At 40.5% G+C, this 24,407-nt stretch overlaps 1 protein-coding gene across 2 annotated transcripts in view; it reads right to left on the bottom strand.

Moving 5' to 3' along the window:
• Positions 1 to 24,407, bottom strand: part of ATP2C1 (ATPase secretory pathway Ca2+ transporting 1) — a 96,839-nt gene that overhangs the window by 52,581 nt on the left and 19,851 nt on the right. For both annotated transcript variants that reach the window (XM_038759936.1, XM_038759935.1), the window contains 6 exons: positions 14,270 to 14,380; positions 12,214 to 12,330; positions 9,613 to 9,702; positions 8,417 to 8,452; positions 2,487 to 2,548; positions 1,912 to 2,020 (listed from right to left, as the gene is read on the bottom strand). In XM_038759936.1, the coding sequence (XP_038615864.1) occupies positions 1,912 to 2,020; positions 2,487 to 2,548; positions 8,417 to 8,452; positions 9,613 to 9,702; positions 12,214 to 12,330; positions 14,270 to 14,380 (525 nt within the window). Of the gene's footprint in view, positions 1 to 1,911; positions 2,021 to 2,486; positions 2,549 to 8,416; positions 8,453 to 9,612; positions 9,703 to 12,213; positions 12,331 to 14,269; positions 14,381 to 24,407 lie in introns of those variants that run through there.

Here is a 24,407-nt window from a genome sequence, read left to right as displayed (position 1 = left end):
TGCCGGGGGCAGGTCAATATACCTCCCTGTACATCTATTTCCTCAATGGGGAGTGGGAATTGTTCCCCGCCCTCTCTAACTGAAATACAATAAGAATAAATAAGGTCATAAATGTACAAAAGTGCTCAAAAAAAAGTCCTGTACAGTTGAAGTATGACTATTTTTAGATAGAACCCCACTTTGAATTTCACTTCGTCTTCTTTACCTAGCCACTCTCAGGTAGAGTGTGAGACGGAAGAATGACAACCAGTTTTCTTTCTCTTGCTACCTACAATCTATCTAGTTTGTGAATTATATAGAATTGATCAAAAGTTAACTGTTCTACAATATTACCATCATTCCCAGTAGTAGTACTAGATGCAAAGTAAACAAAAACAGGAAAAAAAAGAATATATCAAAGAACAAAAACACAGTCTTATTTAGAAATTGAACTTAAAGTTAAATTATATTAACAAACCAAAGAAAAATTTTGGAACAATATTTGTCCCTGTGAAAAGCAAACCTCAACAGTCCACTCAAGAAGTTAATTAAAAAGCAAATTTCTGGAAAAATTCAGTAACTCAAAATATTTAATTGCCACCTCAATCATACTCGCTTCTGCTTTTCAAAGTTGGAATTCTACATGCTAATCCCTAACATTTCAGGAACTTTTAATTAAAATGACTGGTGTCCATTAAATAATACTTAGAACAAGAAAAATCATGGTATTCGTTAAGTGCTTACTATGTACTGAGCGCTGGGGTAGATACAAGATAATCAGGTCCCACAGGGGGGCTCACCATCTGAGCAGGAAGAACAGGCATTGAGAATTTGATATTCCCCCTACCCTCAACCTCACAATCCTTATGTACCTGTCTTTAAACTATTATGTTATTTATTTATTCTCCCTCTCTGCCTCTCCCCCTCTCCATCCCCCGTCTTACCTCCTTCCCTTCCCCACAGCACCTGTATATATGTATATATGTTTGTACATATTTATTACTCTATTTATTTATTTATTTTACTTGTCCATATCTATTCTATTTATTTTATTTTGTTAATATGTTTGGTTTTGTTCTCTGTCTCCCCCTTCTAGACTGTGAGCCCACTGTTGGGTAGGGACTGTCTCTGTATGTTGCCAACTTGTACTTCCCAAGTGCTTAGTACAGTGCTCTGCACACAGTAAGTGCTCAATAAATTCGATTGATTGATTATTTATATTAATATCTTGTCTCGCCCTCTAGACTGTAAGTTCATTGTGGATACAGAACACACCTGCCAACTCTGGTGTTGTACTCTCCCAATTGTGTAATACTGTGGACAGAGCATTGTAGGTGCCCAATAAATCCCACTGATGATGATACTCTACTCTCCCAATCGCTTAGTACCGTGCTTTGCAGACAGAGTAATTGCTCAGTAAATACTGATGAGGAGGAAACTGAGGCCCAGAGAAGTTACGTGCTTGCACAAAGTTACCCAGCAGGTAAGTGCCACAGTCGGAATTAGAACAAGTCCTCTGTCCCAGATCCATGCTCTTCCCACTAGGCCACGCTGCTTCTCTGAATATGCTGACTATAACTGATTTTTAGACTGTGAGCCCACTTTTTAGACTGTGAGCCCACTGTTGGGTAGGGACTGTCTCTATATGTTGCCAATTTGTACTTCCCAAGTGCTTAGTACAGTGCTCTGCACATAGTAAGTGCTCAATAAATACGATTGATGATGATGATGATGATTCAACCTGATGAGTCTGACAAGAATCAAACTGCAACTATTCAGTCTGCGTGGGATAAACTGGAAGGCAAAAAACTATCAAATTTTAGTAGTCAATACTTTGGTTTACATCCACACCTTATTGTCATCATGCACCCCGCCCCGCACCCCGCTTCTCTTCCCTAACCCCTTGCTCTTCCTAGAAAGCCCCTGGCTTACCTCGAATAGGCGTAAGTCAGCAGGAACTCTGTCACCCACTGACAGACATACTGTATCTCCGGGAACCAAGTCCCGTGCAAGCGTATGCTCCAGCCTCCCCTCACGCACACTGAAACGAGAGATATGATTCACTAAAAACACACCACACATTTCGGGGATTCCTTCCTAGTTACTTTGCCTGAGGCAGAAATACATATTACCAATGCTTCAACTATTAGAATCGAAGGTAAGGAGTGTTTCCTTCATTCTGGCCATCAAAATGGCTCATATAACAAGAAACTTATGTGTTGAGCCATCTGTTCGGTAATACAATTGAAGACTGTGAGATATTTAAAGTCATTTGCACAGGACAAATTGTACTTAAGTTATGGAAACATCCTGAGACTTCCTAAGTCAGGATCAATTTTTAAAACGCGAGATTCCATGGTTCAAATTGACGTACCGTCTTTGTAAATACCAGGCATGCTTATGATGCATCGCTGGCTTCTATTGGATTGGATAAGCACTGGATTCTGATATTTCTACGTGGCCACTTTGACCATTCATTCTACATTAGACAAAAGCAAAGATCATACCAGTGACATTCTGGTGGTACAAGTTTACTCAGCTCTTCAAGAGATTTTTCTGAGCGATACTCCTACAACAAGAAAGATGAAGTCAAAGGAAAGGAAGTGTTTGAATATAATTTTAATTATGAACATTACGCAGAAAAGAAAACAAAGCTAATCAATACCAAAACTGTGCCAAAAACTATGCCACATGGTCTTGGTTTTTTTTGCAGTAATTCCAGTCCTTCAGAGGGTGCCAAAATGTCCTGCTCCATGACTGACCGGCTGAACATTAGCGCGCTAGGGCTGGATGCAGTGTCTCCACTGGAGCTCTAAATGAGAGGTTTTCTCTGAGACCTAGGGGGATTCCTGGAGTCTTCAGGGTGTGAAGTTATAAGAGAATAATAAGCCTCTTTACAAAGAAGATTCTATGCTTGGTGTTCAATAGAGACAAAAATTTAGTCCCTGAATAAGAGAAGCAACGTGGCTTAGTGCAAAGAGCCCAGGCTTGCGAGTCAGAGGTCGTGGGTCCTAATCCCCGCTCCACCACTTGTCAGCTGGGTGACTTGGGGAAAGTCACTTCACTGTGCCTCGGTTACCTCATCTGAAAAATGGGGATTAAGACTGTGAGCCCCACGAGGGACAATCTGATTACCTCAGTGCTTGGAATAGTGTTTGGCACATAGTAAGCACTTAAATACCATCATTATTATTATTATTATTACTTATGCCAGGGGACTTACTTGGAATTTCCTAAATTTATAAGAGAAAAAACTTCAGGCTGCTCTGCATTAACTGACAATTAAACAACTCTATCTGAAACCTGTAACAACAAAACCTGCCCCTATCCAACAAGACTGTTGATTCCAAATTCTGTCTCACATCAACTGGAGCTACCCAAGTGAAAAATCAACTTTTTTTGAATGGTATATTATACAAACAGGCCGTGATCCTTATCTTCTAAGACATGACTACATTTTAGAAGCAAGACAACCTACCAGACATACTTCCAACTCCAGTCATAATAATGATGCTTTATTGTTAGACTTTTTTGAGATGTGTTTTCAAAAGGGTAATCCACTACATGTTGTATACCTGCATCACAGGGGAATGTTTTGAAGCTTATTGAGCATAATTTTACATGGGCCTTTGATGAAAGGCATCATAAATATAGAGTATTAAAGGCACATGAGAGTCCATGTTTCCATTACTGTGGGAACGGTCACCGGATTTCTTGTATTTTAATTATTTTGTATTACTATAGCTCCTTTAATCTGTGGTTTTTGCATTTATTACTTCTACACCCTAGGGTGGCTTTAATGTGTTCTGTTATAGGTAAAGTCAGTTTCTGGCAAGTTACCAGTGCACAACTCAAAATCAGGCAAGGTTCCAATAATCTGATTTTGATTGCTTTTTCCACTGCATTGCTAGGAAAGAGACAACTGTGTACTAAATACACAATCAGTACATTCAGCTAACAAAATCCTCTAGAGGAAAAAACTGGTTTTATGAAAAGTTTTAATCCATGCAAGTACAAAAACCATTGAAATCCTTAAAAGTTGCACCAATTTTAGGACTGTTATATATAATCTAAATATTCGATTATTCATACCAGGCTGATAGTGGACCGCTGGGAGCCTGAGTGCTACACTGCACTTTTTGAAACTACAATAAGTCTTCAAAATAGCTTTTCAGACCTTTTCTTTTATGCTCTATTTTAGCTTATTTACAACAACTATTCAGTATACTTGCAATCATTCATTCTCCTCACACAACCTAGCCACAGAATCGAAATGTAATGAGCCTTGCTTCCAAGCAGGTAACTGCATTTCTGGACCGTGCTGTTGGTGACCCAGTCTTCCTATCTGATATGAATTGTATTTATCACAGCTTAACGTCCAGACCAGAAAAATATTCATATTATTATGGCTTTACAGAATGCCAAATGCTGGATTATCTGTTGTTTGGTGACACAACCACCACTCTACAGTGACATCCAGATGGCCCAGCATTTTACTGGAGAATGAAGACACCTGCACGGAACTTCACAGTAAAAGTACCACTGTACCCATTTACTGTTAAAATCATCATCATCATCACCTAAATGACATGCTCTACCTGGCAGCCTTTAAGATTAGGGACTCCTTAATACAAACAGAATATATTTGATCTTGAAGTTACTCAGAGCTCCTTGGAGAAAAGCAATGTATTGCCACACTAAAGCATGCAAAACAAGTGGCAGGCAAGACAAAATAGTGGGATAACCCACCTGGAAAGATCTGAGCCTAGATCAGACCAACAATACCACACCAAGGACTTGTGGTCCTGGACCTATAAAACACTTCCAAAGCACCAGTGCCTGGTAGAAAGTTTTTTGTGGCAACCAGATAAATGATATTTAAAAAAAAAAAAACTTTCACCATAGAAAATGAGCTGAATATAAGATAGAGAATACAGAAGTGGCCAGCAAGTGACACCACTGGTTTCTTCAGAAAGTTAGAATGAAGGCAATTGGAGACATGAAGAATGGGAAATCTGTGAGACGTGAAATCTAACACAGAGGAAGTATTTTCTACTTTGGTAACTTCAGGAGAAAAGAAATTCTACATGATTTTGGACTCCATATTCCAGAAGGTGAAAAGTCCTACAGTCAGTTTAATCATGGTATCTCTCAGTTCTCAAGCTGGTAAATTCCCAGCCAGAGATATTCAGATGTGGTCACTGAAGGCCATTTAAAATACATTCCCAGAGTCACAAAGTGGCTTTCATATATTGGAGCTCAGGGAACATCAAGCCTTCTATACTACAGACCTTACAAAACATGTAGTCCAAGTTTGAAAGCTACAAAAGTATTTGGGGAGTTCTCAGGAAATGTATCAGTTTCCATGTTTTCACATCTAAGTCATAATCTCAGGTGTTTTATCTAACCAATTGCCCTTCACCATAAGGAGTACCTTTATGGTGAAACTACCAAACTATCGCCAGCAGCCGTTTTTGAGAATGGAGTTAGAATCACGGAAGCTAGTTTTACACTAGTTTTATACTTCCTAGCCTCCAGGAAAGTCAACAGGCTATTGGCATCATCAAAAATAAATACCTGAATCGAACAAAAGCTGCTATATGCTCATGACTCTGAACTAAGAGAATAATAATGATGATGGTATTTGTTAAGCGCTTACTATGTGCCAAGCACTGTTCTAAGCGCTGGGGTAGATACAAGGTGATCAGGCTGTCCCAGGTGGGGCTCACAGTCTTCATCCCCATTTGACAGATGACGGAACTGAGGCCCAGAGAAGTTGTGACTTGCCCAAGGTCACACACCTGAGAAGTGGCAGAGCTGGGATAAGAACCCATGACCTCTGACTCCCAAGTCCAGGCTCTTTCCACTAAGCCATGCTGCTTCCCAAAATAATGATGGCATTTCAGTGCTTTGCACATAGTAAGCGCTTAACAAATACCAACATTATTATTATTATTATTATTGTTATTTGTTAAATGCTTACTATGTGCCAAGCACTGTTCTAAGCACTGGGGTAGATACAAGGTGATCAGGTTGTCCCAGGTGGGGCTCACAGTCAATTCCCATTTTACAGATGAGGTAACTGAGGCCCAAAGAAGTTAAGAGACTTGCCCAAAGTCACAAGGCTGACAAATGGCAGAGCTGGGATTAGAACCCATGACCTCTGACTCCCAAGCCTGGGCTCTTTCCACTGAGCCATGCTGCTTCTCAACACCTGCAATCCTGAGATTATGAACTTCTTTGCAGATACAGAAAACGGTCATGAACCAGCCTACAGCAGACCAATGTTATGAAATGAAAAGGACCTACACACAGCCAAATATATACTTTTTCTCCCCCCGTCGGAGTGTTGTCACGAAATACAGCTAAGCATCCCACACTCAGAATGATTCAGAGAAAGCTAAATCCAGGACTGAAGGATGTCCTTCGACAGACTACGTGGCACCAGGATTCAAATCCAGCTGAAGATGTACAGCTATTTCAGTATAATTTCTATACACTTGCAAGATGTGGATCTATCACATATCACTAAGCACCACCTTGATCAGTTCCAACAAGGGAACCTATTCATCATACCTATCAAATAGCAAGACAGGCTGCACATAAGATCCTGGAAGGCAGTAAATCCACCAGTATCATAGCAACGCTCGCCAAGACAGCTGCAAGAGGCAGGATATATGAGGAGAAGGGAAGAGTGCAAAATATCCAAGCAGTTGCTCTGTGACAAGCTGAAGGCAGGGACCGAGGGGACAGCTAAGCAAACGAGGTGGCATCTCTGTGGAAAACTGGGAGACAATTTTGCTAAGTATACCAAGCCTAGAATATAGCAATCAGAAATCAGGGTAGAGGTTTTACAAGGATTTGGAATCTAAGAGCAGAATTTTTTTAAAAAAAGCGTTAGGCACTACAAATAACAAGTGCATTACATATGGAAATGGACGATCCTTATGTGGACACAATGAGACGGAATGGCCAGTCATGCAATCTTTTTCAGCCACACATGAGTAAAATTTCACCATTAACATTATCTTCCAATTTGAACAGATGTGCATACCCATAAATATTCAAAATTCTGAAAGCACTTACTGAATTCTAAAATATAAACTGAATTATATTCTACCCCATGTGGGATATGGACTGTGCATGACCTGATTATCCTGTACCTATCCCAGTGTTTAGTAGAGTGCTTGGCACTGAAGTGCTTTTTACACCACAGTTATTACTGTGAGTCCTTCAAAGTCTTTAAAACTAAGTTTGCATCACCGTGTGTACCCTCACAACTCTTCCATAGAATTGGAAAGTTATGACTGTATGTTACTGGATAAAACTAATTTCTAGAGCACCAGTTCTGTTACCAAGCCATAAGCCACTCAAAGACCAGGGACCACTACCGCTTAATTAACACGCTCAGCCTAAATAAAGGAGAATTAAATGCAATTAAATGGTTATATATTTGCCTCTTTTTTTTGGAATGGTACTAGTTAAGCATTCACTAGGTGCTGAGTAACATACAAGCTAATCAGGTTAGACAGTCTATGCCTCTTATGTGGCTCACAGTTTAACTTGGACGGGGGGAGATTTCACCCCCATTTTACAGGTGAGTTAAGGCGCAGAGAAGTTAAGCGACTTGCCCAGAGTCACACAGCAGACAAGTCAAGGAGCTGTGATCAGAATCCAGATCCTGATTCCCAGTCCTGTGATCTTTCCACTAGACAACACTGCTGCACGTTAGTCCTTTATTCAAACACAGACCTATGGAGTTTTCTCCAACTGGATGCTTCCTATGTGTCCATTTAATTGCTTTATCTTTGAACAGACAATTTTAGCATAAACTGCAAAGGAAGTGGGCTGTCACAGCAACGACTCTGACTGGGTAGCTTTGGAGAACAGGTTTATTATCATGAGCAACCAAAGACTGCTGGCTTCATAAAATAAGTTCAAAATTTTAAACAAGCCAGAAAGACCGATTTCATCGGGCTACAATATCTAACGTATGGCCCATCTGTACTGTTGACATAGAACAGTGCTTTGCACATAGTAAGCGCTTAACAAATGCCATCATTATTATTATTATTATTATTATTACTATACCACCACCTGTGGAACTCTATATTAGTTTAAATCCACACCCCCACCCTAACCTATTCATGTCGGTATTTTGATGAATCGTGGACTACTTTTAACCTTCCAACAGAAAACTTCAGAAATTCAAGGCTGAATTTTTTTTAACCAAAAAGTCATAGGCATAGTCAGTGTAAGTGGCTTATAGCTTCATTTTAAACCAACCGAAGAAGCAATTTTAAGTTGAGATATCTTATGACAAGCCACTAAACATGCTGTTATGAAGGCAAAGCCTCATTCTCCCTCTTTGCCCTTCTCGATGGTTAGGATTAAATTTGAAGCTGTAATTTTCAAAATGGCAAAATAGGCTCCTTACCTGAACAAAGGCAACAGTAACAACAATAAGTATTGCCTACAAACACAAAGACAAACAATTAGCTCTTTCAAAATTAAAGATGTCTCAAAAACTGAGTTTCATATTTTCTGGCAGACCACTGGCTGACTGTTACGGGGGCAATATTTGTTTAGAGTAGTTTTGCCAACACAAAATGCCAAGCAAGATACCACATTCAAAACCTACCATTCTTATAGGCACACACAGATTTTTAGCCCAGACTTTAAAATTGGTTATTTATCTGCCTTTTGTCTGACATTAACTGACACAAAAAAGAAATAAAACTAATTCTTAAAGCTAGTCTAATCACCTCCTTTATTCTTCGGGTATTTTCTTCACTTATTTTTACTGTGTTATTGGAGATCTTGAATAAAATTATCTCCATGTTGCTCATAAGTAACCCAATATTATTTAAAACTCCTAAAAGGACATACACACTGTCAGTTGTATTTACTGCAGATAAATTGAACTAATGAGATATGTTAAGGAAATGCTATAGAAAATATTTTAACTGGGGCAAGTCATTCTAATCATTGAGAATCTGGTGTATATTCACAACCAATAGAAGACAGAGGGATGAGCAACAACAAAACATGAGTCCTCATGAATTTCAAGGAGATAATTGGCTGAGTCATTCATTCAATCGTATTTATTGAGCGCTTATTATGTGCAGAGCACTGTACTAAGAGTCAAAGGTCCTATTTTCAATTTAGAATTCAACAGTTCTCAATTCTCAAAAAACATTCTCCCTAGTCAAAATAAAAACAAACATTTTATATGGACCAACAAGCTTTAGGTGGGGGTTTATCTTTAAAATTAATTTGTGACCAACATTTTAATCAATTTTTGGCACTTATTTTGAAAACCATCAGGGTACAAAAGGTATACATATCTTGGGATTTAAGAGAACATTTTATATAAGATAACAAGTTGAACCATAATAAAATTATGTAAACTAGAGGAATGTAGATTATCAGCATTTTAAATTTTAGACTTTTAGACTGTGAGCCCACTGTTGGGTAGGGACTGTCTCTATATGTTGCCAACTTATACTTCCCAAGCGCTTAGTACAGTGCTCTGCACAAAGTAAGCGCTCAATAAATACGATTGATTGATTTAAATAAGTAAAACCCATTTTACGCAAGTAAAACTTCAGAAATAAAGTTTCAGATTCTTACCACAGTGATACTGACGGCATCATCAAACTGATGCATTAAAACACTGATGACTGCAGAAGCCAGAAGCAGCATAATAAGGGGGTTTTTAAACTGCAAGTAGAATATACAAAAATTCAGTATTGTTCTGGAAAGATGATTACCGCCCTCTAATACAACGTAGCCTTACAACATGCATTTTAATCAACTGCATTTACTGAGTGCGGAGCACTGTACTAAGCACTTGGAAGAGTACAATATAACAGAGTTGGTAGACATGCTCCCTGCCCACCAGAGCTTATAGACTAGAGAAGTGAAATGATTTGCCCAAGGTGCATTAGTGGGTAGAGCATAGGACTGGGTGTCAGAAGAACCTAGGGTTCTTGAAGCAGCGTGGCTCACTGGAAAGAGCCCGGGCTTTGGAGTCAGAGTTCATGGGTTCAAATCCCAGCTCTGCCAATTGTCAGCTGTGTGACTTTAGGCAAGTCACTTCACTTCTCTGGGCCCCAGTTCCCTCATCTGTAAAATGGGGATTAAGACTGTGAGCCCCCCATGGGACAACCTGATCACCTTGTAAACTCCCCAGCGCTTAGAACAGTGCTTTGCACATAGTAAGCGCTTAATAAATGCTATTATTATTATTATTATTATTATTATTATTATTCCAGCTCTGCCACTTGTCTGCTGTGTGAGCTTGGGCAAATCACTTCTCGGGGCCTCTGTTCTCTCATCTGTAAAATGGGGATTAAGATTGTGAGTTTGTGGGATAGGGACTGCGTCCAACCTGACAATTTTGAATCTACTCCAGCCCTTAGAACAGTGCTTGGCACATGGTGAGCACTTAAATACCATTTAAAAAAAAAACCAGGTTCACACAGGAGACAAGTGGCAGAGCTGGGATTACAACCCAGGTCCTTCTTGCTTTCAGGACCCTGCACTACCCACTGGGCCACATTACTCCATCCCTGGACCACAACCATTGGCTCCTTTTGTTGTTGGGGATTAATTTTAGTGATGAAAATTAAAGCCATATGGATTATAGCTTTTTTGACAAAAATAATTGGATAATTTAAGGTGTACTGCCAAAACTAAATACATGTCAGCTCAGTGCTGAACAGCTAGGTGAAATCCTCCTTTTTGGAGAATTGTAAGAATAAGGAGAATGGCTTTGGAGTGCTAAAGTCAAGACACAGAGGGGGCTAATGATTTCCAAGCTTTATTGATTAGAAAACCTCTTGTCTGGGCACTGTCATCTCAGAGCTCAGCACGCTAAAGCAGGTGCATGTGCACATGCACGAATCAATCAATGAATGCTATTTACTGAGTACCTATTCCATCCTAAACACTTGCAGAAGTAAAATACAATAAGTAGACACACTCCCTGCTCCCAATACGCTGTCTAGTGACAGACAACTGGGAAAATAAAGAAGAAAGGCCCCAACATTTTGGACACATAAGAAAACCCTGCAAGTCACAGTGGTGGGCTATATAATAATAATAATGACATTTATTAAATGCTTACTATAGGCAAAGCACTGTTCTAAGCACTGGGGAGGTTACAAGGTGATCATGTCGTCCCATGTGGGGGGCTCACAGTCTTAATACCCATGTTACAGATGAGGGAACTGAGGAACAGAGAAGTGAAGTGACTTGCCCAAAGTCACACAGCTGACAATTGGTGGAGCCGGGGTTTGAACCCATGACCTCTGACTCCAAAGCCCGGGCTCTTTCCACTGAGCCACGCTGCTTCTCATATGTTATATTATCTCCTAAAGACCCTTTAGGCATTCTCAGGTTAAAAAAAGTCAACATTTTATTAATAGAACATAAAGAGTTTAAAATGTAGAATTTGCAAGCCTTGACTTGACTGTGGCTAAATAAATAAATGTCTATGTCTATTTAAGTAGGTCATTGTATGGATGCCTTTAGTGGTCATCATCAACAGTATTAAGTGAAAAAACTACTGTACTGGGGCAGAGAGGAATTACAAGAGATATATTTCTTGCCCTCAAGGACTTAGAATCCAAGATAAAAGCATACTTTTTGGCCCTTTAACAGAGGGTCACTGACACTCGAGTTCAGCATTTTATACTTCTTACCAAAAATTACTTCCCAAATAAGCAAATACCTTGTCCAGCTGAATTTGTCTCATATTATCTAGCAAAATACCCTATGTTACCCTTTAGTAGTAGTAATTGCAAGAAACACTTTTCATTCAAGAACATGAATGACAATTTAACATCTTATTCATCATGTGTGCTGCTTATGACAGTTGTGGAAGAGATGACCCTCAGTACTCTCAGCTTTATATGGATGAGAAATGGAACTGTCAGGTGTACCGCAGGGTGTGTTTGTGCTTACAGAATGATTGACCATTGTGTTAAAAAAAAAAAGTTAACTTGGCTATCTCATTCAAGGAGTCACTCACTGAATGACACCAAAAGCACAAAAGATCAAATAATCAACTTAACTGTCTGAAGTCACTACATTAACAACCATTGCAATAGCTCTAAATTAAACTGAGGATTTGAAGAGTTCTTCTACTTCCTTCATCTAGAAAAACTTCCCCAAAATAACGAATGGCAAGTTATGACGGATGGAGAGAAGAGGGAAAAGAAGTTTCACCTGGGAAATATATTTTTTCCATAATGGTTCATCTTCACTGATATCAAACTCATTCCATCCATGGAATGCTCGCCTGTGACAAACTTCACATTTTTTTAGCCCATTCTGAAGATCAGCCTGTTGGATTCGGAACACAGTCAGTTATTATGAATTTAAAACCACGGAGAGGTGAAGTTTCACTCGTTAAGTCATAAGAAATCCAAAATTGAAGTTAATTTGACATTATTTACTGTAACTGTTCCCTTTAACAGAACTCAATGGTTCATTAATTCCATATTCACATTTTTACACCTAAAAGCCCCAATTGAAAACAGAACTAAAGAATATGAGATTTCCCCAACCAAATGCAATTCAGAGGTGTCATGGGATTACAGAAAATCATGAGTAGAAAATGGGCCAAAAAAAATATAATACAAAGGAAATGGAAGGGATAAATGGCCACTTTTCAAGATGGAGATAAATAATGGGGCTCCCCCAATAAGGATCTCTGCACGGGCCAGTTTTAGCAACCTCATAAATGTCCTAGAAGAGGAAGTAAGCATTGAATTCTCAAAGAGTGCACATGACACCAAGCTCTTCAATGTGGACAAATGCCAAGAATATGGGGCAAGAAGTTCTTATGGACCCAATTGGGCGGTTTGGAAAATAGCTGATGAATTTCAGGGTGAACCAGTGCAAAGTAATGCACCTGGGGGAACATTATCTCTACCTGGCCTTCACTTATGAAGAGGACACTACTGAGGTTGTGGACAGTATCATGCAGGTGAGTGTGCTTGAAAAGAGCCGGAGATAGTATAGAAGAGGGCAAAATCAGGGGAATGGAGAAGACTTCACAAAAGGGTAGTTTGAAAACATTAGAACTCTCCATTCTGGAAAGATAAAGGATTAATGTCAAGAAGTGCACCCATGATCCACTTTCTCCAAGCATTCAGTTGCCATCAAGACAAAACCCTGAGCTGGAAAAACCATAGGTATAAATAAATTATGGCATTCTTTTGTAATCAAAACATTAAATTCTGCTCATAGATGAAACACATCAGAAGTGTCTAACAATGGATGTCTCCTGGATCAGTAAAGTTGATTCCTAGTACTTTAGACAGCAATGGCCACGTGAAATGGAAGGCTGAGTAATTACCGGGTTCATTTGCTCCATGCAAACCATTGAAACTGATCATTTATGCCAAACAGCTCTACTCTGGGGCATGAATCACCTGACTGTGCTATTCATTCTTCCATTTCTCTTGGACAATGCAAATTCAGTACCTTAGGACCCAAAACACAACTCAGTCATTGGCTCTCTTGATTCAATGTCAAATCATTCAAGGAAGAACTGCAAAACTTATTCTGGAATTTTGCCATACAGAATTACAAAATATGAAAAATAACACTGCCAGTGTAAGTGATTTAGAATTGAGGGGCAGATAATGACCACCATCTCAGCTTGGATGGGTGAAGGGAGGCTGGGAAGTGGATATGGGGAGGGAAATCAAATTTTAAATTTCTCTATACTCTTAGAAACATAGACCATAGTACATTTAGGTCTAAAAGATGCTTCACCTTTTCTTTAAAAGATTGTTGGGGGCGGGGGGCAGTTCACAAAAAAAAGTTTCCTCTGCCTTTTTAAAATTGACCAACTATATAAAACCCTGGCTATTTTAGATAGTCTTTTTTAAATTCTTCAGCATGTTCTATTTTCTCTCAAAATACTTCGGAACTTCAATCTAAACAAACACAGTACTTGGCCCTGGGGAAGTGTTTTTTGGTTTTTATGGGGTTTTTTGCCAGAACTTGAATAATAATGATGATAGCATTTATTAAGCGCTTACTATGTGCAAAGCACTGTTCTAAGTGCTAGGGAGATTAACAAGGTGATCAGGTTGTCCCATGGGGGGGCTCACAGTCTTCATCCCGATTTTACAGATGAGGTAACTGAGGCCCAGAGAAGTTATGAGGTTTAACTTTCTAATTTATCCTTTAACAACACTACATTAATATAGGATATTAACACAGGATAGGAGATAATAAGTGAGGATTTATAACTCCCTTGTTCACTTACTTGAAGAATACTTGCAACCTCATTGACTGGTAGTTCACTTGCTTTTTTTGAAGTCAATACAGGAATCATTGTCTCATTTTCACCATTAGGTATATGCTGAAAACGTGCAACCTAGGAAGCAAAAAGCAAAGTCCAAATTAGAAGGGGGACCATTAAACATGGTGAAAACTGAGTAACAAGTATCTGAATTTCCACATTTGTATTTTCTCTGTTAGAAAACCATTAATATTTTCAGACTGCAAAATCATTCATTTGCAAGAAACACCATTTTTACATTAAGATTTTTACTAACATCCAGAAAGTACATTTGAAATACTGAACACAACACAGCAGTGTCAAGAAGATGGCAATTACTGAAAAGAAAGGGGGAAAACTAAACACACCCACTAGAAGAACAATGAGGGAAGGATGTCATGAAGTATTTAAATATCTGAATACACAATTGTATTCATTCAATCGTATTTATTGAGCACTTACTGTGTGCAGAGCACTGTACTAAGCGCTTGGGAAGTACAAGATGGCAACATATAGAGACGGTCCCTACCCAACAGTGGCTCACAGTCTAGAAGATGTATGTATGTATGTATGGAAAGTGTTGGCATCTTTGAAACTACTACATTGTTTAACAGTCCCATAGATGAATGTAATGAAAACGTCCTAATACACAAAGCTCAGGCTCTCTGGAGAGGAAAAAAGAAAAAACCTCCTAAATTCTACATTTGAGATATAAGAATCACACCCTCCAACAAGGCCCCGGGAAATATATTACAGCTAAACAGATGAAAATGTCTAATAGCCATTTGATCGTCAGACAGAAATCCACCACAACTTCACAACTAACTAGTTTTGGGCTAAAGTTCTTGGGCCTGGGAATCAGAGGGATTTAGGTTCTAACTTGGCTCTGCCACCTGTCTGCTGTGTAACCTTGGGCAGGTCATTTAACTTGTGTGTTTAAGTTCTCTCATCTAGAAAATGGGGATTAAATGGGGAAAATGGGCTTCAAGGCTGTCCATCACCTTGCCCCCTCCTACCTCACCTCCCTTCTCTCCTTCTATAGCCCAGCCCGCACCCTCCGCTCCTCTGCTGCTAATCTCCTCACCGTACCTCATTCTCACCTGTCCCACCATCGACCCCCGGCCCATGTCATCCCCCGGGCCTGGAATGCCCTCCCTCTGCCCATCCGCCAAGCTAGCTCTCTTCCTCCCTTCAAGGCCCTACTGAGAGCTCACCTCCTCCAGGAGGCCTTCCCAGACTGAGCCCCTTCCCTCCTCTCCCCCTCGTCCCCCTCTCCATCCCCCATCTTACCTCCTTCCCTTCCCCAAAGCACCTGTATATATGTATATATGTTTGTACATATTTATTACTCTATTTATTTTACTTGTACATATCTATTCTATTTATTTTATTTTGCTAGTATGTTTGGTTTTGTTCTCTGTCTCCCCCTTTAGACTGTGAGCCCACTGTTGGGCAGGGACTGTCTCTATATGTTGCCAATTTGTACTTCCCAAGCGCTTAGTACAGTGCTCTGCACACAGTAAGCGCTCAATAAATACGATTGATGATGATGATGATGATTAAGATGGTGAGCTCCATGTGGGACATGAAACTGAACCTACCCCAGCGCTTAGTACAGTGCCTGGCACATAGTAAGAGCTTCAATGCAATTTTTAAAAAAGGGCCTGCAGTTTGTTCCTCTAATGCCACCCTACTCACTGTACCTCGATTTCATCTATCTCATCACCAACCCCTCACCCACGACCTGTCTCTGGCCTACAATTCCCTCCCCCTTCACGTCTGACAAACCATCACATGCGCTCCCTTCAATGCCTTATTAAAAACAAATCTCTAAGGGGCCTTCACTTCCTCTTTTCCCATTCCCTTCTGCATTGCCCTTTGCACTTAGACTGCACCCTTTATTCACCCCTAACTCAGCACTAACTCAGCACATCCTTAATTTTTTAAATATTAATATCTGTCTCCCACTCTAGACTGTAAGGGAACAAGTCCACCAACTCTGTACTAACTGCTTGGGAGAAGACAATATAACAGTGTTGTGCACACAGTTAAGTGCTCAATATATACAACTGATTGATGGACAGACAAAACTATGGTTTTATCTTGTCTGCAATTCAAGGAAGGATAAGCTATTGTTTTGGAGGAGGCATTCTTTTTACCCAGGTGGTCCAATAGAAAAGAATCGGAGCACGGGCCTCAGAGTCAGGGGACCTGGGTTCTAATCCCAGCTCTGCTATTTGTCTAAGTGACCTGGAACAAGTCACACAACTTCTGGGGGCCACAGTTTCCCCCACTGTAAAATGGTATTGAATATCTGGTTCCCCCACCCCCTGAGACTGAGCCCCATGTGGGACAGGGACTGTGGTTTGATTATTTTCTATCTACCACAGTGCTTGGTACTGTGCCTGACAGACAGTAAGTGCGTAAGATCGCACTTATTATTACATATAGATGAACAAAGCTTCTTCCATAAGTTTTGTTATAAACGCAAAGACAATCATAAAGAAAAATACTGCTTTCAGCAATGATGTGGGCAGGGGAAGATGTCAATCAACTCTGTTCACTGTACTCTCCCAAGAGCTTAGTAAAGTGCTCTGCACACAGTAAGCACTCAATAAATAGTTGATTGATTGGTAATTGAACAGTACAATTGAATCTAAATCAGGAATCTTGAGTGAGATCTAGAGTAGGGCTATCATTCTTTAGGTACAGACACAGACAAAAAGTTAACTCTTTCAACTACAAGTTATTTGGCAATTTTTCCTTCTCTTCCTTCCTCCAATTTTACCATTGTTTCCTCCTCCCTCATCACCACCCAGAAAGTCACCAAAAGAGAAAAATGCCTATGAAATAACCTGGTCACGATGAATCTGACAACCATGAAGCAATTGGGAAAAAAATTCCTTCTATTTTTAAAGGGAGACTGGAAAATTGATTCCAACTGTTTGAAACTACCGTAGGGATGCCAATTTAGACATTTTCAGTTCTATAGTGAGTCCATTTTCCCAGTGCCCAAATTTTATACCCTGGCTGCAACTTAAGCTCCTTCAAAAGTTACATTAACTTTTTTCAAAGCAATAGTGTACTGACTTCAGAATGAGATATCCCAAACTTATCTTTATTCAGTACAACACTGGATAAGAAATGCTTAATGCATCTGGATCACTCTTGGACTGGTCATCTAGTCTTAGTCAACCCTTCCATGAAACCATGAAGGGAGCGGGAGAGAAAAAAGAAAAAGAGGGAAAGAGGGGAAAAAAGGAAGAGGGAAAGGGAGAGAAAGACAGGGAAAGGGAGAGAAAGACAGGGAAAGGGAGAGAAAGACAGGGAAAGGGAGAGAAAGACAGGGAAAGGGAGAGAAAGACAGGGAAAGGGAGAGAAAGACAGGGAAAGGGAGAGAAAGACAGGGAAAGGGAGAGAAAGACAGGGAAAGGGAGAGAAAGACAGGGAAAGGGAGAGAAAGACAGGGAAAGGGAGAGAAAGACAGGGAAAGGGAGAGAAAAACAGGGAAAGGGAAAAAGAGGGGGAGAAGAGGAAAGAAGGGGAAAAGAAAGAGAGGGAAAGGGAAAGGGGAAGAAAGAGAGGGAAAGGGAGAGAAAGGGGAAGAAAGAGAGGGAAAGGGAGAGAAAGAGGGGAAGAAAGAGGGGAAGAAAGAGGGAAAGGGAGAGAAAGAGGGGGAAGAAAGAAAAAGGGAGAGAAAGAGGGGGAGAAAGAGGAAAAGGGAGAGAAAGAGGGGGGAGGAAGAGGGAAGGAGAGAAGGGGGAAGAAAGAGGGAAAGGGAGAGGAAGGAAAAAAGAAAGGGAAAGGGAGAGAGAGGGAGGAAAAATGATGGAAAGGGAGGGAAAGAGGGAGGAAAAAAGAAAGAGGGAAAGGGAGGGAAAGAGGGAGGAAAAAAGAAAAGGAAAGAGAGAGAGGGAAAGGAAAAGAAAAAAGAAAGAGGGAGAAAGAAGGGACAGAGAGAAGAGGAGGGGGGAAGAGGAGGGAGAGGGGGAAAGAGGAAGGAGAGGGAGGGTGAGGGAAGAATCATTACAAAAGAACATATAAAACTTGGACCTTGAAATAGAAAGGATGAGGAGGAATGTACCTGGAATACAGAGGCTTGAGAGAATATGTGAAACCACAAATGGAAGACAACAGTAGGGATGGCTAGAGGGTAGGGAGGAGGACTAAAGAATACCAGAGTAGCAGGATGTGATATACTTCAAATCCCTCATTAGGGGCAAACCCATAAACTGTTCTGGGAGGAAAAGGAATGAGTCATCAAGTACCAATGCAAAATGAGCAGCTGCTGAGGTCTGTGGTGCACCATCATTGCAGAAGCAAGGCAATCTGTCTTCAAAACTCCCAAACTGCCAACCCCACTTTGATAATCCTATTTTAGCATTTCTCAAATTTAAAGAAACTCCCGGGACTGACATTGACATGCATTAAATTGATGGAAAAGTATATACAGGCAGGAGAAACACTCTTGTAAAAAGGCACGCTGAAGCCTAAGTTTGAAACCATGCAATATTGATGAAAATACACAGCAATCAGCCGAAGCAGATACATCATGCTGGTTTGCTCCAATTAGACAGAACTGCTCAATTTAAATTGTAATAGCCTATTGACAAAAAGGCAAAGAGTGAGCAGCATTAAGTTAACAACTCCTGATAGCAGCAGCTGCAACTACTCAGTACAGCCAGCCGGTAGAAGGAATACTTAAGTGTCTGTCTTCACGTAATATCTGTGCCCATTAAGAAATGTCATGGTTAACTCCATCGATGGAAATAAGCTATACAAGCACATCCAGCTTACAAACACCTCATAAACCTTCCAGGTCAAGTCACCACAACACAGGCACTTGGGCGGTAAATGGATTTTGCATATTAAACACAAACAAAAAACCTTCCACCCATACTCTGAATTGTGTGCACCTGCCTGCCTACGCACTCGTTGCACTGCATGCCTCAATGGGAACACAACTAGCAGGAGAGTATGAGCAGTACTGCACAAGGCAAGAATACAACTATCAATTCCTTTCCTTCTGTATATATGTATATATGTTTGTACATATTTATTATTCTATTTATTTATTTTACTTGTACATATCTATTCTATTTATTTTATTTTGTTAATATGTTTGGTTTTGTTCTCTGTCTCCCCCTTCTAGACTGTGAGTCCAATGTTGGGTAGGGACTGTCTCTATATGTTGCCAAAGCCCACTGTTGGGTAGGGACTGTCTCTATATGTTGCCAACTTGTACTTCCCAAGCGCTTAGTACAGTGCTCTGCACACAGTAAATGCTCAATAAATACGATTGATTCCCAACTGCCTAGTACAGTGCTCTGCACACAGTAAGCGCTCAATAAATACAACTGATTGATTGATTGATTCTGTCGAGTGCAATACTCCATCACCTTCACGGTATAACTTTACAGTATGGAGCATTAGAAGCGTTTTGTATTCTTCCAAAGATTCTAGAACAAATCCTCACCTGTAATACCAAATGTGCACCCCATGCTATAGCCACATTTACAACTTGACCCTCTTTATCGGGGGTATGCCTACGTTTGCCAAAATTCCTGCTAGATATCCTTTAGCACCAAAGGTAAGGAGGACTATTCACCCAGCGTTGACCAAGGAAAATCCTGACCCTTTTTTTAAAAAAATTTCAGTATCTGGCGGTCTAAAGGCGAGATTCAAAAGTGTTCTGCTCCTGGACATCCAAGTCCATCTCTTCTTTCCTTCAAAGCCCTACTGAGAGCTCACCTCCTCCATGAGGCCTTCCCAGACTGAGCCCCCTTTTTCCTCTCCTCCTCCCGATCCCCCCGCCCTACCTCCTTCCCCTCCCCACAGCACCTGTATATATGTTTGTACAGATTTATTACTCTATTTATTTTACTTGTACATATTTTCTATTTTGTTACTGATGTGCATCTAGCTTTATTTCTATTTATTCTGATGACTTGACACCTGTTTTGTTTTGTAGTCTGTCTCCCCCTTCTAGACTGTGAGCCTGTTGTTGGGTAGGGACCATCTCTATATGTTGCCAACTTGTACTTCCCAAGCGCTTAGTACAGTGCTCGGCACACAGTAAGCGCTCAATCAATACAATTGAATGAATGAATGAAAGTCGGCATACGTCCCAAAAATAATGTTTTCCTAAAACATCTTAGGGGGAAAAAAAGTTTCCCCTACTAAGATAAACAAAATGCAATTATTCAAATATATGGTTGACTAGTTAGCCTACCCAGAAGAGAGTCCATTCTGACGAGGCACCACTTTCTTTCCTATTTTTCCAGCTTTGCTCTCAGTAAAGCAGAGGGTGAAATGACTCATATTTAAGTCAGTGGCTACATTCACATACAGTAACATTTTAAAGGCCGAAACACTGAGGTTTAGATAAGCTTTGTTAATACTTTGACAACTGGCCTAGAGGAAATGAAATTGTGCAATGATCCAGAAGACAGAGCATTCCTGGGATTGTAAAGTCTTGCCCAAGAGGGAGAAAGGAAACTATTTGTAAAGGTTTTAAGTGAGTTCTCCAATTTAAACATAGATAATTACAGAAACAGGGGAACCGGACAGTGGAAAAGTCTCACCAATTTATGGGCATTACTTTTTGAGATGAATATGATAGCTCTGACGTACCCAGGTCAGCAAGTGTACTGGAATGCTAAATTGTGCTAGGATACATAGAAGAACCCCAGTTTTACAACATTTCAAAATATTGCACTAGTGCTTAGAAATACGGGAAGTCATATCTCAATTTAATGAGGAAGAGTTTTGGAGGGGACAATCATAGCAGATGGAACAAATAATTTCTTCCATTTGTAACCATAAACCCTAAAAAGTCCCACCCTCTTTTATCTTTAAAAATCTTATACAACTCACCCAGCAGAGACATGGGTAGTTATGACTGAGATCAAGGCTGGGGTGGGTTTCAACCCCACAGCTTGATCAAAATGCATTCCACTTTTTGGAGTTCTCAGTATTGTGAAAATTTTCCTTAATGCCTAGTGCCATTTGTTCAGTGGACGTGTAGTGGGCTAAACTCAATGCAGACTATAGGTTAAACTGAATTCTCATAATGGTATGTGTGTTTTATGATTGTAGTGTGGTACCTCAAAAGCTCAGTATCTGGGACCTAGTAATATGTAGATGCTAACTGTCCTCCTAAACAGTTCATTGTAGTCTCTTTCCCCCAACTAAATAATTATGTTCAACAGTTGAGGACTCCTAGTTTTTAAAAGATGTACTAACTTATTGGTCTGTTCAATTTTTGACATGTGGAGAACACATACCCAAAATACGTGGACACTTTACAATCCAACATTTTAATATACTATATTTACCAGGGGAAATACAGCAGTAAGTGGTGGTCATTCACATAACAGGCCTTAGAACAGATAAGAAGTCACGGGTTTTACTCAGCCCTTGTCTAATGCACATTTTCCGTTCAACTACAACATTTAGTAGTCATGGAAGATGACTCAAGCAGGGAAGCAGGCAGGTAACGAGAGGATAGTACTTCTAGGAGGAAAGGGAGCATTTTATGGATTTGCTCTCAGTTAAAATGCTCCATTTATCTTTTGGTTTTGACCTTTTCAGTCTTAGCTCCCTCTTCGTTCCCTTCACTGAAGCAAATCAGGCTTCCTTCATTTCCTATGAACAGCAAATGAAAGCCATGCCAACTATTTTTTTTATTAAAAGTGTCTGGGGATCATACTTAAGTACTTCAGAGTTAAGTGTTACTTAATATAACCTGAACAAGCTAGTGCAATGGCCCTCACATTTCTAATCTGTCCTTTAAATGTTCTTTACTATAATCAGGTTTACTCTGCATGCATACCAGTTCACAATGCCTTCCAGCTTTGCTCCTTAATGACCTTGACAGCCACAGGGACATGTTCGGAAAGATCAAGTTCCGAATCAGAAAGGGCAGTTTAATGTGCATTTAGGAAAAACGATCCCAGGGATAGAAGACAGTAGGAAACTCAATACCACTTTCAGACATCACCAACAAAGGGATACCAGAAGCATGATGGAGCTAAAAGTTACATTAAGAATCTAAAACTCCTCAACAAACCTGTCTGGAACCTTGCTTCACTATTCCTTTAGCTTGAGTCAAAATCAAAGTTGAAACTACAGTAATTTACAAAGTGTCTTTGGAAAACAACTTTGGAAACTAGACAATCATTTTTTCACTGAACATTCAACAGGTTACTGCTTACAAAAGGTTTCAATGAACTTAGCTGAAGTTTTTATAGTATTTGTCAAGTGCTTACTGTGTATCAAGATGGTACTAAGCACTGGGGTAGATACAAGTTTATCAGGGTGGACACAGTCCCTGTCCCACATGGGGCTCACAGTTAAAGTAGGAGGGAAAAGGGTTTAACCTCCATTTTACAGTTGAGGGAACTGAGGCACAGAGAAGTTAAGTGACTAGCCCAAGGTCATACAGCAAGAAATTGGCAGAGCTGGGGTTATAACATGCTTTGGGCATGTTACTCCCCTCCTCAAAAATCTCCGGTGGCTACCAGTCAACCTATGCATCAAGCAAAAACTCCTCACTCTCAGGGGCAAGGCTGTCCATCACCTCGCCCCCTCCTACCTCACCTCATTTCTCTCCTCCTTCAGCCCAGCCCGCACCCTCCGCTCCTCTGCTGCCACTGACCTCCTCACCGTGCCTCGTTCTCGCCTGTCCCGTCATCAACCCCCAGCCCATGTCCTCCCCCTGTCCTGGAATGCCCTCCTCCACACATCAGCCAAGTAGCTCTCTTCGTCCCTTCAAAGCCCTACTGAGAGCTCACCTCCTCCAGGAGGCCTTCCCAGACTGAGCCCCCCTTTTCCTCTCCTCCTCCCCATCCCCCCGCCCTACCTCCTTCCCCTCCCCACAGCACTTGTATACATGTTTGTACAGATTTATTACTCTATTTTACTTGTACATATTTATTATTCTATAGTGTTAATGATGTGCATCTAGCCTTACTTCTATTTATTCTGATGACTTGACACCTGTCCACATGTTTTGTGGTCCGTCTCCCCCTTCTAGACTGAGAGCCCGTTGTTGGGCAGGGACCACCTCTATATGTTGCCAACTTGTGCTTCCAAAGCGCTTAGTACGGTGCTCTGCATACAGTAAGCGCTCAATAAATACGACTGAATGAATGAATAACCCAGGTCCTCTGTCTCCCGGGCCCTCACACTTTCCACTACGCCACGCCGCTTTTTCATGATCTTTGATTTGTGCTACAGCACCCAGACTGCAAAAGTTGTTTAACTGATGTTTGTTAAGCACTTACGTGCCAAGTGCTGTATTAAGCGCTGGGGAGATACAAGGTAATAGGTTTGAATAGGCCAAGTTGCACCCGAGACTCCCGGTCTTAATACCCATTTTACAGATGAGGTAACAGGCACAGAAAAGCAAAGTGACTTCCCCAAGGGCACACAGCAGACGCGTGGCAGAGCTGGATTAGCACCCAGGTCTTTCTGAGTCCCACGCCCATACTCTATCCATTACGCACCCTGCTTTTCATTGTGTCTTGCATTGGCGTTAGCCTCAAATACAGTCATACAATTTTCATCCTCCTGCTTAGCTCGAGTTGCAACACTTCACAATTTCACTAAAATTGCCTAAGCAACTGATTGAAGCTGACTAGTGAAACCTCTGCATTTCTAGATGTTTCTGAAGTTGTCTACTAAGACCAGGCCTGTATTGCACTAAGGAAATAGTCCTGGCATTACTACATACACCAAGGATGTGAGTTTAAAAATAAATGACCGGGCCAGATTGGTTTTCTACCCTACTGGTGGTACTGATATTGCTTTGACATTGTTTTTAATATCAATGAAGTATTTACCTCGGCAACAAATCGTTTTTGCACAATGAATTTTGTTAATGAATTTTTTTTATCCCTATAGAAAGAAAAAAAAAATCAAGGAAATAATGAGCAACATAAAAGTGACTTGCTGGCCTAGTTTAAATCCAACCTCTTAATAATAATAATGGCATTTATTAAGCGCTTACTATGTGCAAAGCACTGTTCTAAGCGCTGGTAATATACAGTCAGTTCTATTAATACTGATGATGGTATTTGTTAAGCACTTACTATGTGCAAAGCACTTGTTCTATTATAGT

This window comes from Tachyglossus aculeatus, chromosome 2, assembly GCF_015852505.1.
Source record: "Tachyglossus aculeatus isolate mTacAcu1 chromosome 2, mTacAcu1.pri, whole genome shotgun sequence".
Lineage (NCBI taxonomy): Eukaryota > Metazoa > Chordata > Mammalia > Monotremata > Tachyglossidae > Tachyglossus > Tachyglossus aculeatus.
Note: the sequence above shows the minus strand (reverse complement) of the source record. Positions and strands in the feature narration are given on the sequence as shown.